The 17,319-nt window shown below is 44.6% G+C and overlaps 1 protein-coding gene across 1 annotated transcript in view; it reads right to left on the reverse strand.

Moving 5' to 3' along the window:
* Nucleotides 1–389: 389 nt before the first annotated feature.
* The window catches only part of LOC147458698 (oleoyl-acyl carrier protein thioesterase 1, chloroplastic-like), a 61,630-nt gene continuing 44,700 nt past the window's right edge, over nt 390–17,319 (reverse strand). The window contains exons 3-7 of the mRNA XM_086510141.1: nt 1,700–1,813; nt 1,507–1,602; nt 1,332–1,419; nt 1,157–1,225; nt 390–1,066 (exon numbers count right to left, since the gene is read on the reverse strand). Coding sequence (XP_086366267.1) covers nt 755–1,066; nt 1,157–1,225; nt 1,332–1,419; nt 1,507–1,602; nt 1,700–1,813 — 679 coding nt within the window. The 3' untranslated portion in view covers nt 390–754. The remainder of the gene's footprint in view (nt 1,067–1,156; nt 1,226–1,331; nt 1,420–1,506; nt 1,603–1,699; nt 1,814–17,319) is intronic.

Here is a 17,319-nt window from a genome sequence, read left to right on the forward strand (position 1 = left end):
ATGGCATAGCCACAACGACACTCATATGAACTTTAATCGCATACTGCCACCAATCATTACAACACTCACCTCTAAAGATGCAACCAACACTTGATGAATTTCTTCATTTTGCAAAACCTACTTTGCAACAACCTCAAGTGGATGTATTCTTCTTTTCAACACTTCATTTTCTACCAATAAAGCAATGTTAGTCTCGCCGAGTGTGGTCTCTTGGAGTTCATTGATTGTCCAACAGGGGAAAGGCTCATCAAGGGCCTCTTTTTAGATGGAATAGCCTATGCATGCATCTCAACGGCATGCAACATTATATGAGATGTGGCGATGAGCAGAAAAATTCATGACTGGATTAATACAAGAGGACGTTGGAGAGTGAAGTGAGACTATATGGATGGATAAAAGTCATAATTCATTGTAGGTAGTGGAGGAATTCATGAGCTAGAGCATCAATGCAATAGAGATACCCAATCTCCCACACTTACATGAGAGAGAATATACGAGTTTCATCTTCTTATTCACACACACACACACACACACACACACACACACACACACAATATTGCCATGACAATTAGCAGAGAACAACGACAATCTTCTAGTAGTGACGCTTTGTTGATGTATTACAACAAGTCCGGGCCACCAACCTAAGGTATGCAGATGATGGGCTGTCCCAACAATCATGGCAACGTTGAGGTTAATAAAGGTGCGATCAAGATATGCATATGGAGCCCTTCCTCTCTCCACACTAGTGGTATTATTACACCCCTTTCCCATTCTCGCACTTCCTTCTGAGCTTATTAGATTTCCACACCGTCCTTCCCCTGTTTATTTCAGTCTGGCAGCTTGCCAGCCTTAATAAATGGCAAAATTCTCGCTCACCTGAAATGGCATCTGTTGAGCTAGTAATGGGAGTGGCACTCCCATTTCCATTTGAAAGCAGCTCCTTGCACATCACATCTTTTTCAAGACTTGCAAGGGACTCCACTGTGTCGCCATGCTTGCATTCCCTTCTGTAATCGACCGTGATTCTATGTAGCTCGCATCTATCAAGTATCTCCTGTGGCACGCTCTAAAACACCAAAGAAAACACAGTGAGAAACGACTTTGTAATCATAGATGCCATCCAGAAGCTCCGCATTCACTTGGAAACAAGTAATACCTCCAATATCCAACCAATATAAGTAACATTGTTCACATGCTGATTCATATCCAGATCACTGCGCCGTGGCTGCGGTACATCAAATGGCAATAGAGAATTAGGACCTGCATTAAACATAGACTTCATTCACACTCTAAGCTCAAAAGTTGCATGCATCAAGCAATAACATGCATACCATGAGACCAGATACCACATGCTGAGCAGGGTCGTCCAGCTTTGGGATCTTCTTCAAGCTACTGCTGTTCTCCTCAGGAAAAGCATATCTATACATGGAAGAAAATTGGGTGAACAGCAGAATAAACCTTGAATCTGTTCGATTGATTCTATTCAATCGCTATGACAACACACACCTAGGTCTAACAGGAAAATATTGACTTAATTCATCACGGACATCGTCAGTGACCCTCGATAACCGTCGTGTGTCTTGATTCATCATGACCCATGTGCTGCAAGAAAGGACAACTATTTCAGACCCATATGCACCACGTGCATACATGCAGAGATAATTTCTGGCTGTACGCAGAGACAAAAAGAACTAGGCACCTCGTTGCTCGCCCAGTGACCCGGCCCGTAGCCACATCTGTCAGAAGCCAGTCTCTCCTTGTGCCAGCTCTCCCTTCACTTTGACACCAGGTCTCTATTTGAACAACATCACCCCTGCTGACACCCACCAGCAAGAAGTTCAAAAGGAATTTAAGTTCTTAATAACGGCACTTAGATGTTGGAGAAATCATTGCCGGAACTATCTTACTTGCTTGGCATATCCATGTTATAGGAAACATACAAGGCACAGTATCTTGATTACCAACAAAACACTTTATCCAGCAAAGTACGCAATCGCTATCCTTCCAACATCAACATGATAATTAGCACTGGAGGAAAGCAAAGATGCACAATTGTTAATGGATATAATTCCCTTTTCCTGGCAGCAGTTGCTGCTACTTGCGAGTCATCACCTGAGACCCAGCTAACCGACCCATGTGCGAAACTTACTGTAAAGACTGCACGCTGCAAGCCATGGGAACACTAGGTGGATTGAGCCAATGCATCAAGGAGCTCTCTCTCTCTCTCTCACACATAGGGCCAATATGTGTGAGGGGTTTCCTGAGACTTGGAGTACATCTACCGTTGTACCACTACTTGAGTCTTGAGATCCGACCCTAGAGAGAGAGAGAGAGAGAGAGAGAGAGAGAGAGAGAGAGAGAGAGAGAGAGAGAGAGAGGGTGTACGAGCTTCGGGGCAGGCTGGATTCACAAGGGAATTCTCTACATTTGATAGCATCTTCACACTTAGAGCAATCATCGAGGAGGGCAGAGCACATGGGAGGAGGATTTGCTGTAGCTTTGTGGATTTCCACAAAGCTTTTGGCACGGTCTCAAGAGCCAGATTGATACGAGGACTAACCACAGGAGCTTGTATGGAGTATCGCGGCACTCAACGAGACAATAATAGGGAGAGTATGGACAGCAGATGGTCTTTCAGAGCTTGGTCACTTTACTATTGGGGTAAAGCAGGGACCCAATTTCTCTGACTTTGTTTGGATTGTATATTGATGAGATTTCAGACTATATTGAGACTGTAGAGAATAGAGGGGCACAGTTGTCAGGTGCATGGATACCTCTATTGCTTTATGCCGATGATATTGTGCTTATTTTAGACTCTCCAGAAGGTATGCAAAGACATCTAGATGCGTTACATGCTTATGCACATGATAGTGGGCTCTCCATCAACCTTGGCAAAACCAAGGTGATGGTATTCATTACTACAGCACAGTGGGTTTGGAGATCACACCAACTTTTACATATGGACAGGAGATAGTGGAGTATGTAGAGCCCTATGGTATTGTACTCAATGGACCTACTTTCTCTGTGAGAGGTGCTGCAGAGGTAAGATTAAGGAGGGGATATGCAACATTAGGAGGACTAGAGAGGATATGTTCACAGGTGCAGTTTTAGGAGCTGCACACTAAGCTGTGGCTATTTGACACTTTGGTCACTTCTACCATGCTTTATGGAGTGCATATATGGGGGCCTAGCCCAGATCATCATAGTAGATGCGGGATGGAGATCCATGGATGGAGATCCATGGAGAGACCACTTGTATCCATGATCTGCAGCTGATCCAAGTGGAAGCCTCAATGCCACATGAGACTATCAGAGCTGAGATGAGTGCACCATTGATTGTAGTGGAAACTCTTTCTAGATCAGTGTCTTGCATTCATAGCACATGGGAGCTCCCACGCGACAATTGTGCTCTAGGTGTAGTGGAAGATTGAAAACACGAAGAATTACCATTGTTCTTACCATTCTGTAGTTTGACAGCATCATTGTAGCCAGTGGATCGTAAGACTTTCACGTCGTATTTGATGTACTCGTCCAAACCAAAAAGGAAAATCTCCTTGTGATCCTCATCCGACTTACACAATTGAACACCTATCTACAAAATACAACTAGAAAAAGACATATCGGGAGTGCCATTTTACTTGAGGCCTTGCCAATCCTCTTTCAACCGACCAAGGTACTGCGGTGGCATAAAGCGAGCCTTGAGCTTGTCTTGGAAGTCGGCCCAACTGTAAGACAGTAGTGCGCCATCTGTGGCATGCTCAAGATGTTCAACCAACTGTGCCTATTGCCAGGCTTGGTACCAATTAGTGGCATCACCCGACAGATATGTGGCAGCAGTCAAAACTAAATGTTACTGTTTTTCTTGTTAGTCGCAAAATAAGCATTAGATTGATGCAACCAAGAATAAATCACAGAAGCATCCATCTTACCATCATACTTGCTGCAAGTCAACTTCTCAGTGACGGGATTGTTGGAGTCGTCATCTCTACCTGTCCTACGTGACGACTCACCGCCCTCCTTGAATGGATCGCTCTTTGAGGAGAGCACTTGCAGGACCAAGTCTTGTATGCATTGGTCTCGTAGCACCTCACGCTCTAGCTCCATAGGTACCCTCTTTTCTTCAGCCGCTATGCATTGAGCTTCGCGTGCCTGCTCCACGGCGGTCTGTTGAGCCTCTTGTTGTAGCATCATCCCCATCATAGAATTTACCAAAGCCTCCATAGAATTTGGTGCAATCCGTGGCGTAGATGGAGACGGAGGAGGATTTGGAAACCGTCCTCCTCATGTAGGGACTTCTTCTTCTCTAATTCCACCTCATCAGCTTTATGCAAAGCATTCATCTCGCTTCTGGTGATGACCATGCACTGAGTACGGAGGTACTTGGATTCTTCGTGTAAGGTGTGAGCTTTGTACTAGAGTACTAGAGTATGAGTCAAGGAGAGGAAAGGTGGAATTATCCCACATGCAGTGGTGCAAGGTTGTAGAGCTACTTAAAGCTCATTTCATCAATGAATAAACCAAGTCTGTTTTGCATTACATCTCTCTTGTTTATGGTGAGCTTGTGATGGCTTAGCAACAACTCAAGATCGTGTTTTTGAGTCCGAGTTAATTGATCTTGGAACCTAATTCGCTTGAGTGATAATCTAGCCAACACACACTCACTTGTGTGCACAATGTTTCTCTTTTATCCACCCTAGCTAGCACGATCCCATTCCCATCAAGTGGTATCAAAGCCATGGCAGGTTAGCTAGGGTTGATTAGGACTCTCATAAACTTACTGGAAAAGTTTTTTAAATTGTGCATCGGGAGAGATTCCATGTAAGGCTCATATTTACTTACCTTCCCTCTATTTATATATGATACGCCCTATCATGTCTCATTGGGAATGTGGGAAAAATGCTTGACGCAAGGTTGCAGCACAAGTCCTCATTTAGCCGTTCGAAAGGTGCCATTCGAAACGCTTAACATCCTTCTTTTTTCCGGCAATACTCTCACAAAAGGTGAATGCTTTCCGTTGTGTCGATTTGGATCACACATCACCCCGAGGGAGTGCTGGCTCCTTGAAGTATTGCAAAAGAGCAAGCAACCCCATCAGGAAGTGTGTCGTTTTTGGAAGAGTTGAAGAGGGAAGCATCAGCACGGATTCAAGTTTCACGCGTGGGAGCTAACCCTAAAACAACCTTCATCAAATTTAACTCAGATGCACAAGTTCTTGGAGTTAAGGCAGTGACGAGCTACTTGTGTTGCCACAGCATAGCTGGTTCTTTTGCATAGCTTGCGAACTCTGCAAACCTCTGCAGCGCAGGACTAAAAGCAACTCAGTCTTCTCAAAAGCTCTGCTCCGGGTTGACAGTAACAAGCAGTGGTAGGCGGAGGAGAGGCAAGCAGAGAGGCAGCAGTTGAGTGGGACAAGTGGTCAGAGCTCTTGGATTCGACCCTCTCCTCTTATAATGTAGATGACAAGGCCTTTACACAACAGCAAGAGGAACTGCTGGAGGCAATGCCTGCAAGAAAGCTGAGAAGGAGAAGCATTGTCAAGTTCAGTGACGAGGAGTCAATGACCGCCTCACGTTTTTCAAATAATTAAGGGTTCTTAGCCACACTCAACTCACCTACCGGGCCACCGCCCTTGACCTTGGGACATTCTCCCACCGCCGCCCTCGCCTGCAAGTCGTCATTCCCTTTTTCATTTTCTTTTAGCCTTAAAAGATAAAGTATCCAAATAAAAAATACTAGAGTTGAAGTATTTATCAAAGCTCACACCTTACTCTAATAAAAAATACTAGAGGATTGTAAGGTGTGAGCTTTGTACTAGAGTACTAGAGTATGAGTCAAGGAGAGGAAAGATGGAATTATCCCACATGCAGTGGTGTAAGGCTGTAGAGCTACTTAAAGCTCATTTCATGGATGAATAAACCAAGTCTGTTTTGCATTACATCTCTCTTGTTTATGGTGAGATTGTGATGGCTTAGCAACAACTCAAGATCGTGTTTATGAGTCCAAGTTAATTGATCTTGGAACCTAATTCCCTTGAGTGATAATCTAGCCAACACACACTTACTTGTGTGCACGATGTTTCTCTTTCATCCACCCTAGCTAGCACGATCCCATTCTCATCACTTGGGGGTACTTGGGTACTCGGGGTTCTTGGGGGTACTTGGGTACTTCGGGTTCTTGGGGATACTTGGGTGGGGTTCTTGGGGGTACTTAGGGTACTTGGGGTGCTTGGGATACGTGGGGATATTTGGTACTTGGTATTGCTTGCAATTTGCGTTTAAGAAGGCTTTTCTCTTACCAAAGCTCAACTCCTTCCTGCGGGTGCACCCCTTGGTGCGCTCACACCAAGGTTGCTTTTTCCCACCTCGCGTCAATTGGTCTGCCGCAATGTGCAAGGTCCGCTCTCAATGAGTGGAAAAGAGGAACGAGGAGAGGCTCGACAAGCCCTTCTTTTTTGGTTACCTGCCACTCTTCAAAAATAAAGATTAGAGAGATCGACATGCCCAAGTGGTCTTGGGTTACGTGTAATCTCAAACAAGCAAAAAAAAAAAAGTGATTTTTATGGCTTAATGCTCTTAAGACAGAGCGATGAAGAAAGGAGAGCACCCGATGCGCGATAGACAAAGAGTGGGAGTGACTAATAAGTCCGGGGCAAGGACACAAAGCTTCTTTCAGAGAAAAAATCTGAGAGAGATTCTTTAGGTTCTTTTCTTAAGTTATGAAACCGAACATTGCCAAAGAGCTCTGATACCAATGTAATGTGTAGAGGAAGTGATTGATGGTGAATGCTCATGATGGGTGCTCAGTGCATCCGCAAGGTTCCTTTTACTGAATGAGAGAGTTTCTTTTACTTCATGAGAGATGTGCAAAGACGAGAGAGAGAGAGAGAGAGAGAGAGAGAGAGAGAGAGAGAGAGAGAGAGACACTAACACCAGATGGAGTCCCAAAACCCCCTCCAAGGGTCCCCCTCTCTATCGCTAGAGAGGTATTTGCTTTAGATTGTACAAATGCTAATACAATGGTCCTAGATGCTGAGATGCTAATGGGACCTTGCGGTAGATGCTTGGATCTACAAGGCCAAGGGCTGAAAATGCAAAACGCTGTAGGGATGCCGAATGGGATCTGCAACTGCAACGAGGCTATGGGCTGATCTGCTACCTTCGATGTTGGCAATGAGCTGAAAACTGAAAAACGTTGGCTGATCTGAGGGCTGATGAAAACGCTGGCTGACATGATGCTTGGGCTGAAAACATTAGGCTGATCTTGTATTGCGGGCCAATGGTGCTGTTACTGAGGGTACTAGCTTATCCTGGAGAAGTGACCCCTACGGTCACACATATAGGGAATTGAAGTCTCGGTCAGGCAATGCCAATAACAACCCACGGTTTCTAAAATGATGCTAAAATGTCACTTATTAAGAAGTTTAGAAACTACTAATAAGAGGTGATTCACATGCTGATAAATACCTAGGTTGGATACTAATGCAACTGTATGGGAACACTCCCCAATGCCTACACCTAGCAGACATTGGTTGTGCTCATGTGCAATCACAGGGTATGCAACTAATCTAAAGTGCCTAGACATGCAAGTCTTGCGTACAGGCTCACAAGGGTGCCAAAACACGTCCTAGGCTGTCCTAAACCCTAGAAATAGGAAGTAGCTTGTCCACATGCACATAGGGTTAATTGTGCACGTGAAGGGAAAGATACGTAATGTCACAAACCGTTAATGTCTCAAGCGACTGAAGACCCGAGATGACTTGCAGATCGTGGCCGAAGGGCCTAAACCCTAGAAGTTGTAAAAGAAGAAGAACTTATGGGACCCCGTTTGATGAGGTCCAGGGAAACTAAAGACAATAAATAAATCAGGACACCCTCATAAAGACCCAACATGCCCAACTGATGATGTGGCAATTGTTGTACGAACGCTTCGCAAATTGCATTGCTGGGCTGATGACATGGCAGCTGAACGGCGTCCACGAATTGCGCTGCAAACTGTAGACGTGGTATCAATACGGATTTTTGCGTTTTACACTGATTATAGATTTTGGGTCCAGATGCTTTTAGAACTTGAATGCTTTTCATGTAAATTGCTTTTAGAGACCAAGGGCCTTTAAATATGACCCATGGGCTCTCCATCTGGCAGTCTGCCCACGGGAGATGCAGAGCTGAGCCATGGGAGTTGTACCCTGTTGCTGCAATATAAAGACATACCGAAAGGGGCACTAGGGTTTGGGGCCAGTGCTCTCTTGGGGTGGAGCTCCGTCGCCCCTCGTCTCGTCTGTCGTGCATCTTTTTCAGTTCAGTGTTATTTGAGGTGCTTAAAGTTGTTCGGTCTATTCTTTTCCGTTGGCACGCGGTGCCTGTCCCGTTATATGTAAGGTACGGTACGTATTTGGTGCGTCCTGTACATAATATTGAATAAATTGAGTTGTTGGGTACAAAAAATTCGTATGTTTCTTTTTAAAAGCCAAAAACCTACAATACGGTCCGTACTTGATAATATATTCATAAGTATCACTCTAGGGATGTTAATTCATTGTTCTACAAACCAAGGTTTCCATAACTAGACAATCTGAGGCTTTCATACGAATACCAATGAGTCATGGCAACTTGTGACATCCAACATTCAAGAACGGATACAATTCAAAGCTTTAGTTCTCTCTGAAATATACATAACCTAAAATTTAAAATTTTAACACAAACTACCAAGAACTTCATATTGATCATGATTTGTAGACTATGCGATAGACGAGACTCGAGAGGCCATACAATTCATAAAAGTATTGATATGACAGATGGTAAACTGTAATCTCATCAAAATACCAAGTGTAAAGTACAGAACCGTCTTGTACAGACGCACCGTACCATACGGATCCGTACGTACGTTCGGATACATCCTTGCTAATTAGCAACATTATCAGACATGATCTCATCCAGCTGGAAGCTAGATACTAGGAGGAATGGGTTGTCTCTGTCACCTAAGTTGGGGATGAACATGGCTTTTCATCGAGACCATCTTCTTCGCACGACAAATTATGGGTTTATCTCACGATCTAGGTATATACCTAGATAAATCCAGGAATAGCACAAATTCACCTATGAAGGAAAGTGCAGCTATAGACTATTGCCAGTCATCCATAAGACAATATAACCATCAACTACATCATGCATAGTATTGAATAAATACTACAACATCCCCACTAACATCTTTAGTGCCCAAAAGTGGGTGTAGAACTAGGTACTAACATATGCTCCCAACACAATACACCACATGCACACACACATGGGTATACATCGACACAAAGTTCACCGTACTGAGTTTCTGTCATGACTTCAGAGATCAAGGGCGGACTCTGCCATTATGAAGCCTAGCACTAGAAAAAGTAATAGATAGAAAGAATCACTGCCACAAACGACACCCACCTACCTATATGATGGCATTAGATGTGTTGTTGAAGCTACTCACTTAATCTCACCGATTGGTTATAGAGACTTGCCGATACAGAGGTATACCCCTAGAGTAGAGATTATGCAAGGTTTGCCAGAGAGAGCGAGAGAGAGAGAGAGGAGCATTATATCTGCTGTGCACAGCATATAATGAGATCCTTGGGGTTTTCATTGCTTATTCAAAGAGTGCTTTGGCTCCTTATCCCGCATCATGGATGTCACAAAACGGGAGCGTACACGAGCACTTGAAAATCTGAAAATTAAATAACTTTGCAAATGTGAGAGAAAGGAGAAGATCGACACAGTATTGGGGAGCAGAAGATGGGCTGGTCCCCCCCCCCCCCCCCCCCCCCGTCAAGAGTATTCTTTATTCAGGGAGAGTCGTATACAAGCACAAGAACCCGAGGAAACCCCTCCGTTCTGTAATCTTAGACCCGAGGGTCGTTCTTTCCCGCAAAGGACTTAGGCACGAGGCTGTACTTTCCCGTAAGGGACTTAGGCGCGAAGCCGTACTTCCCGTGAGGGACTTCTCGTAAAAGGGAGATTCCTGCAAAACAAGCCACACAAAGCAACAACTCGCAATGCGTATCGACAAATTATACCTGTCGCTCCTTGCTCCGAAAAGCGACCTCCGTACTCTGTCGTCACCCGAACACTCGCAGATTCCCGTCGTCAAACTTTGCTCCAAGACCTCAACGCTGGCACTTCCTGCTACTCCTTGCGATCTCCCCAACTTGTTGCCTTTCTATAGGCTCTTGCACCCGGCGGAAATAGGGCACAAAAGCAGAAGCTCTGGCGCTTCTAGAGAGAGGAGAGAGAGAGAGATCGTTGTTTTCAACCCATCCGTACAACTTGCGTAGGTTTTTTTTTTACGTAAGGATTTGGGGCTGCTTTATTTTATTAATAAAAGGGACAAGTCACTTAAAAGTGGCCGGCCACTTTTAAAATAAAGTGTGAACCTGTTCAAACTTTTAAAAACCACTCCGTGAGTTAAAAACTAATGCTACACAAGCACATTCCAGGCGTCCCCGGGTGCAGAACACGACACAGATGCAATGCAAACATAGCTTCCTCGCGGGAAAGCATCTACCCTCCCGCAAAGGTTCTTGCTTTTCGTAAAAAGATTCTTTGAACCCATCTTTATTCTTGTGCTTGCGTTCTTACGCGTATTTTCTTACTCAGTTCGGATTTCCTCCTCAGCCTACGGAATGCCCCCTTTCTAATGCACCCGTCACCCATCATGTGGCGCATTAGGGGCACTCGTAACCCGGCCCTTTCCACCGAACTTACGCAAACTCCTTCGCGATGTTTTACCGTCACCCATCAAATGACACATCAGAGTTGTCCGTTCTTGATGGCATTTCATGTAGCTACAATCTTTTAACAGTTCTTAGTGTACACAATAAAATATCCTAGAAAAAGAAATTAATCATTAAAAATAAGAAAATAGTCCAAATAGCAACATCCCTCTGGCTTCTAAACAGTTGACCTCAACTGTAGTGCTTGGATATATACCTCCAGTATCTCGGGATAAGCTGTTAATTCCTCCTGCATCATCCACTGAGCATCTAAATTCGAATAGTTCTTAAGCTTAACCAAATACTTCCGTGTTATTTTTCCGGACTTGAGGGGCCGCTCCTGATGACTTACTATCTGCTCCAGTTGAAGTATTTCTTCTGTTTCCTCAACCTCAGGAGGTTCCTCAGCACTAGGCTGACTCGAAGGCGGTCCCACATACGACCGGAGTAAACTGACATGGAAAGCATTATGGATCCTCCAATTAGGCGGTAGCTCTAATCGGAATGTGACATCATTCACTTGCTTAGTGATCTTAAACGGCCCATAATAACGGGTAGAAAGTTTTACCACCTTCCCCTTATGAGACGCTTGTTTCTTAAGTCTTGCCTTCTCAAACTTGAGTAAGACTAACTGTCCGACTGTTAAGTCTAGATTCCTCTTGTGCTTGTCTGCAGCATTCTTATGCTTTTTCTGAGAGTGTAGAATAGCTCTCCTAACTTGCCCGTAGGCTGCGTCCAAATCTCGGACAAATTCATCTGCTGCAAAGATCTTATCCTTAGTTAAAAGGATCGGTGGAAGCAATGGCTTACCATAGAGAATCTCAAAAGGTGCTTTCCCCGTCGATGAATGTATGGTATTGTTATACGCATACTCGACAAGGGGCAAATATTTCTCCCAGTCAGATTGCCGGTCTGACACATAAGCTTTTAACATATCCAATATTGTGGAATTGGCTATCTCACTTTGCCCGTCCGTTTGAGGATGGTAGACATATGAAAAATTCAACTTCGTACCAAGATTATCCATCAAGGCACGCCAAAAATTTCCTGTCATGCGAGGATCTCGATCACTCACAATAGACTTAGGCATTCCATGATGCTTAAAGATCTGTGCCAGAAAGACCCTAGCCATATGATCTGCTTTGATCGTTTTCTTGACTGGTATAAAGTGTGCTTGCTTGCTAAACCTGTCCACAATGGTCCAGATCGCGTCATTTCCAGTCTGAGTTCTAGGGAGGTCCATGATGAAGTCCATGGCAATACTTTCCCAAGGTTCATTAGGCACAGGCAATGGTTGTAACAACCCAAGCGTCTTATGCCGATCATACTTCACTTTTTGGCAAACCAAGCATTCCCTGACATACTTATCAACGTCTGCTTTAAGGCTAGGCCAAAAGAAATATCTTTCCATTGCTAAGGTCGTAGGGAGAATACCCCGATGACCCGCATAAGGCGAAGCGTGTGCTTCATCCATGATCTTCTTTCTTAATGGTTCCACCACACATATGGCCTGATGGTGGTAGAGATAACCGTCCCGAATGGAATAGGGAAACTCATTCTCTCCACGATGTAGCTTTCCCCAAACGGTGGAGAAGTCTGGATCATTCGGATACAAATCCGGTAGTGCTTCTAATTCTTGATGATACACCGAAGTGAGAGCGTTCACCCTTGGCCGCCTAGACAATGCGTCCACGACCACATTCTTACTCCCAGCCGTGTGAAGGATCTGGAAGTGAAACATAGACAAAAAGTTTGCCCATCTCATCTACTTCTCAGATAGTTTCCTTTGCGTAAGAAAATATCGCAAACTCTGGTGATCAGTCTTGATCACAAAATCCGCTCCTAGAAGATAGTGCTTCCAGTTGGATAAGGAGTGAATCACAACCGTAAGTTCCTTTTCGTAGATTGATGCATGTAACTCTACATCCTTAAGCCGTTTGCTTTCGTAGGCCACTGCATGGCCTTCTTGGTTTAACACTGCTCCGATGCAATCGCTTGAAGCATTGCAGTGAACCTCAAATGGTTTCCTTAAGTCACGCACCATCAAAATAGGTCCATGGCTTAGCAAGTACTTGAGCCGATCAAAAGCTCCTTGTTGTCTCGATCCCTATCTGAAAGAAAACATATTCTTTGTCAAATCATGAAGTGGTCTTGCTACATGGGTAAATCCTCGGACAAACCTTCGATAATATGAACATAATCCCAGGAAGCTACGTACATCATAATCTTAGACCCGAGGGTCGTTCTTTCCCGCAAAGGACTTAGGCACGAGGCCGTACTTTCCCATAAGGGACTTAGGCGCGAAGCCGTACTGCCCGTGAGGGACTTCCCGTAAAAGGGAGATTTCTGCAAAACAAGCCACACAAAGCAACAACTCGCAATGCGTATCGACAAATTATACCTATCGCTCCTTGCTCGGAAAAGCGACCTCTGTACTCCGTCGTCATCGCCAGTGTGTCGCCAAACTTTGCTCCAAGGCCTCAACGTTGGCACTTCTTGCTACTCCTTGCGATCTCCCCAACTTGCTGCCTTTCTATAGGCTCTTGCACCCGGCAGAAATAGGGCACAAAAGCAGAAGCTCTGGCGCTTCTAGAGAGAGGAGAGAGAGAGATCGCTGTTTTCAACCCATCTGTACAACTTGCGTTCTTCTTGCCTTCCACATGCACAATCTGAAAATGGAACATGAACAAGATATTTGCCCATCGCATATGCTTCTCAGATAACTTTGTCTGTGTCAAGAAGTATCGCAAGGTCTGATGATCCGTTTGGACAACGAAATCTGCACCTAGCAGGTAGTGTTTCCAACTTAAGAGCGCATGAATCACAGCCAGTAACTCTTTCTCATAGACCTGCATGGTCATCTCTGGCCCTTGCAAAATTCTGCTCTCATAGGCTACTACCCTGCCATCTTGCATTAGCACACCACCAATGCTACTACCGCACGCGTCACACTGGACCACAAATGACTTCCTAAGATCTGGCAACACAATGACTGGATCTGAAGTCATCTTTTCCTTTAAGAGATTAAAAGCTGAAATCTCTTTCTGTGTCCATCTAAAGGTGACTCCCTTCTTTTGAAGAGCATGTAAAGGTGAAGCAATCTCAACGAAATTTCGGATAAACCTTCTGTAATAGGAGCATAGTCCCAAAAAGCTTCGGACATCATGCACCGTCTTCAAATTTGGCCATGACTTGATCGCTTCAACTTTTGCAGGATCCATTCTGACACCATCCTTTGAGACAATGTGTCCCAGAAAGCGAATCTCTTCCAGAAAAAACTCACTTTTCTTTGCATTGATGAGCAACCTATGACTGCGTAGCTCTTTGAACACAATGGCCAAGTGATGCCTATGCTCCTCTTCATTCTTTGAATAGACTATCATGTCATCAAAGAATGTACCAACAAACTGCTGGTGTGGACGGAAAATTCTGTCCATCATCCTATTGAACGTAGCAGGAGCATTTGTGAGACCAAAGGGCATCACTAAAAATTCGTAAAGGCCAAACGTTGTTCTAAAAGCAGTCTTGTGCACATCCTCTGATCTAATGCGGATCTGATGGTACCCACTCTTTAGATCTATCCTGCTAAACATAGCTGCTCCTTCTAATTTGTCCATAATATCATCAATTCTAGGTATAGGAAACCTATTCTTGATGGTATTCTTGTTCAGTGCACGGTAGTCGATGCACATACGCCATGAGCCATCCTTTTTCTGCACCAACAATACTGGAGAACAGAATGGAGATGAACTGGGCTGAATCAGCCCCTTTTCTAACAACTCCTGTACTTGGCCCATTATCTCTTTCTGTTGAGCCGCACTAACCCTGTACGGAGGCTTATTTGGTGGGCTACAGCCTAGCACCAAATCTATCGCATGGTCCTCGGGTCTCTCTGGCGGTAATTGAGACGGTAATGAATCGGAAAAACAGTCACTATACTGTTGTAAAAACATTGACCTTTCTTTATCTAGCATAGATAAATTTGATTCATCACAATCTGACACTTCACGTGCAAAAACCAAGTACGCAGAAAGATGCTTTTTCATTACAGAAGTAATAGCAGAAGCTGATACAGTAGGAATAGACTCCCCTTTAAGCTTTGCATCCAGAATGTGAGTCTTTCCCCTGCTCTGTACAGTGATCTTTTTGTTGTAGGCATCCATGATTCCCTGTACACGAAACAACCAAGGAATACCTAACAACACATCACATCCGTCCAGTGGCATGATGTAAAATTCTTCAGCATCTACATAGGACTGGATATGTAGACGCAACTTTCCAATGATGGGTGTCACAGCCTCTGTATGGCCAGGACATGCCAAACCTGCCTCTGCTGTATACCCCATCTCTTCAGGTCTGATTCCCAACTTTGAAGCCAATTCTGGGAAAATAAAGTTGGCTTTGGCACCTCGATCAAAGAAGATAAGCACTATTTGATCCTTGACCTTTCCCCATGCTCTGCAAAGCTCACTTGCATCTGAATTTGGCTTGTCGCCCACCATATCTAGCACTAGACCAGCCATGGGCTTCTTTCCCTTCCTGTCCTCCTTGTCTTCAGAATCAGCTGGCCTTTTCTTTGTAGGACAGTTGTAAGCAATGTGGCCAGGCTGCTCACATATAAAGCATTTGTTCTCTGTCCTCAGGACCTTCTTTTGCTCTTCTGACTTGCGAGGAAAACTTCTTTTCCATTTCTTTGCTGGTCCTTTTTCTGATTCAGCCGTAGCTTTGTCTTTCCCTGCATTGGCTGACTCCTGAGTCCCTTTAGGAGCCTCATTGGGAACGTGCTTCTTGGCTGAATTTTTCTTGCCTGATCCTGCCTTGACGCCAGTGTTAAATTCACAATCTTCTCCCTTGAGCAAACCATTGCCAATGTTTGCTACCTCGATGAGCTGCGTCAAAGTAGTGACTTTTGTCTTCGTACAGTACTTTCTCAATCCTTTAGGTAGGCCACAACAGTATTTTTCAATCTGTTCTGTCAATGGCACAAACCTATAGGAAGTTACTGGAAGTAGAGCTTTCCAAAACTTCCGATTGTAATCATCCAGATTTCTGAAAGTGGCAGCATTAAGCTGGTGCCATTCTGTCATGATATCTGCTTCGAAATCATCAGATAACCATGCTGCTGCAAAAATCTGCTTGAAGTAAATCCATGTGGACGTAGCTTGCCCTTGAAGCAATAAAGTTGTCCACCATTGTCCCGCATTCCCTGTCAAGAAAGTGGCTGCCTTGCGGACCTTTGAAGCCTCTGTAAAATTTCCCCCTGCATAGGCCTTGTCAAACTGCTGGAGGAATGAAAGAGCCTTCTTCCTGTCATCAAACCCTGTAAAGGTCGTGAATGACACTCCTTTGCCACCTTCTTTGTACGGAGTTGGCCTCTCCAGCGGCGTTAAATTGTCATATGGAAGTGACTGAAACATGGGAACACTATTAAGGTTCATCTGTGTTCCTTGGCCGCTATTAACTTGACCTGGAAATGCCATATTTGGCTGCTGATTTGTAATTCCAGCCATACCAAAATTTGCTTGTGGCATCCCAAATTGTCCCTGAGTGCTTTGAAACCCTGGTTGCATACCCATGACACTGTACATGGGGTTAGGCATCATCGTTTGAGCACCCGCAAACACTGTTCCTGGCGTATAAAACTGATTTCCAGGTGCATGACCAGCCATGCTCTGGAATACCGATCCACCTCCAAAATAGCCAGGGTGTACTGAAGGTGGTGGGAAGACTTGTTGCATAGCCTGTAGGTTGCTTCCCTGCCCATTAGAACCAGCTATAGGCTGCTGAAAGGTGGCGGGCTGAATTGGTACAGCTTGAAAAACTGGCATCTCAGCCACCTGTTCTTGCACCTTAGGTATACGTTGTGGAGACTGCATGTTCTCCGTCAAGTGTACAGGTGTTTCCATTGACTGTGCGGTATGAATCACCTGTGCTCGAGCCTTAACAGGCTTTTGAATATGATCCAGTGACCCAACTTGCTGAGACGGAACAGGAGGTTGCAGAAAGGCTAAAAACCTCGGATTCTGCATTACTTGTGTGAACATAGCCACAGCAGTAGCCAACTGGGTCCTGAATATATCATCATCAGTCTATGGTGGTCTTGAGGACTCACCCACTTCATGTGTCTGTTGACCCTCTGAAGAGGAAACCTCTTCAGTCACATCATCTGGTCTGTCAGCCATAATTGCAATTCCCTGTGTCTGGTCTATGATCCCTTGTGTCTTCAAGCCCAAAACTGACCAAGGCTCACTTCTATGGGAAAAAGTGATTTAATCCCGTCGATGGAACCATGTAAACGGCCTGTTCAATCCAAAAAGGGCGGTAGACTTTACTTTAAACCTTGATTTAGCTTTCACCCATTATTAGTCGTCTATTTTACCTGTACTTTCAATACACAACAAAGGGGAGAGGGATACAGGCTGCTAGATTGCACCTGTATGAGTAGACAGACACCAGATTGGCCCCTAACTTAGGCGCCCCTTTCGGTATTTCTTTATTGTTCAAAAGAGGGAATAAACGCTGTGGTTCCCTACAAGCTGCCCTGCACAAACTCGGCTGAATTTCCACTGTTCCAG

Source organism: Adiantum capillus-veneris, chromosome 4 (assembly GCF_014529385.1).
Source record: "Adiantum capillus-veneris isolate H3 chromosome 4, ASM1452938v2, whole genome shotgun sequence".
NCBI classification, from domain to species: Eukaryota; Viridiplantae; Streptophyta; class Polypodiopsida; order Polypodiales; family Pteridaceae; genus Adiantum; species Adiantum capillus-veneris.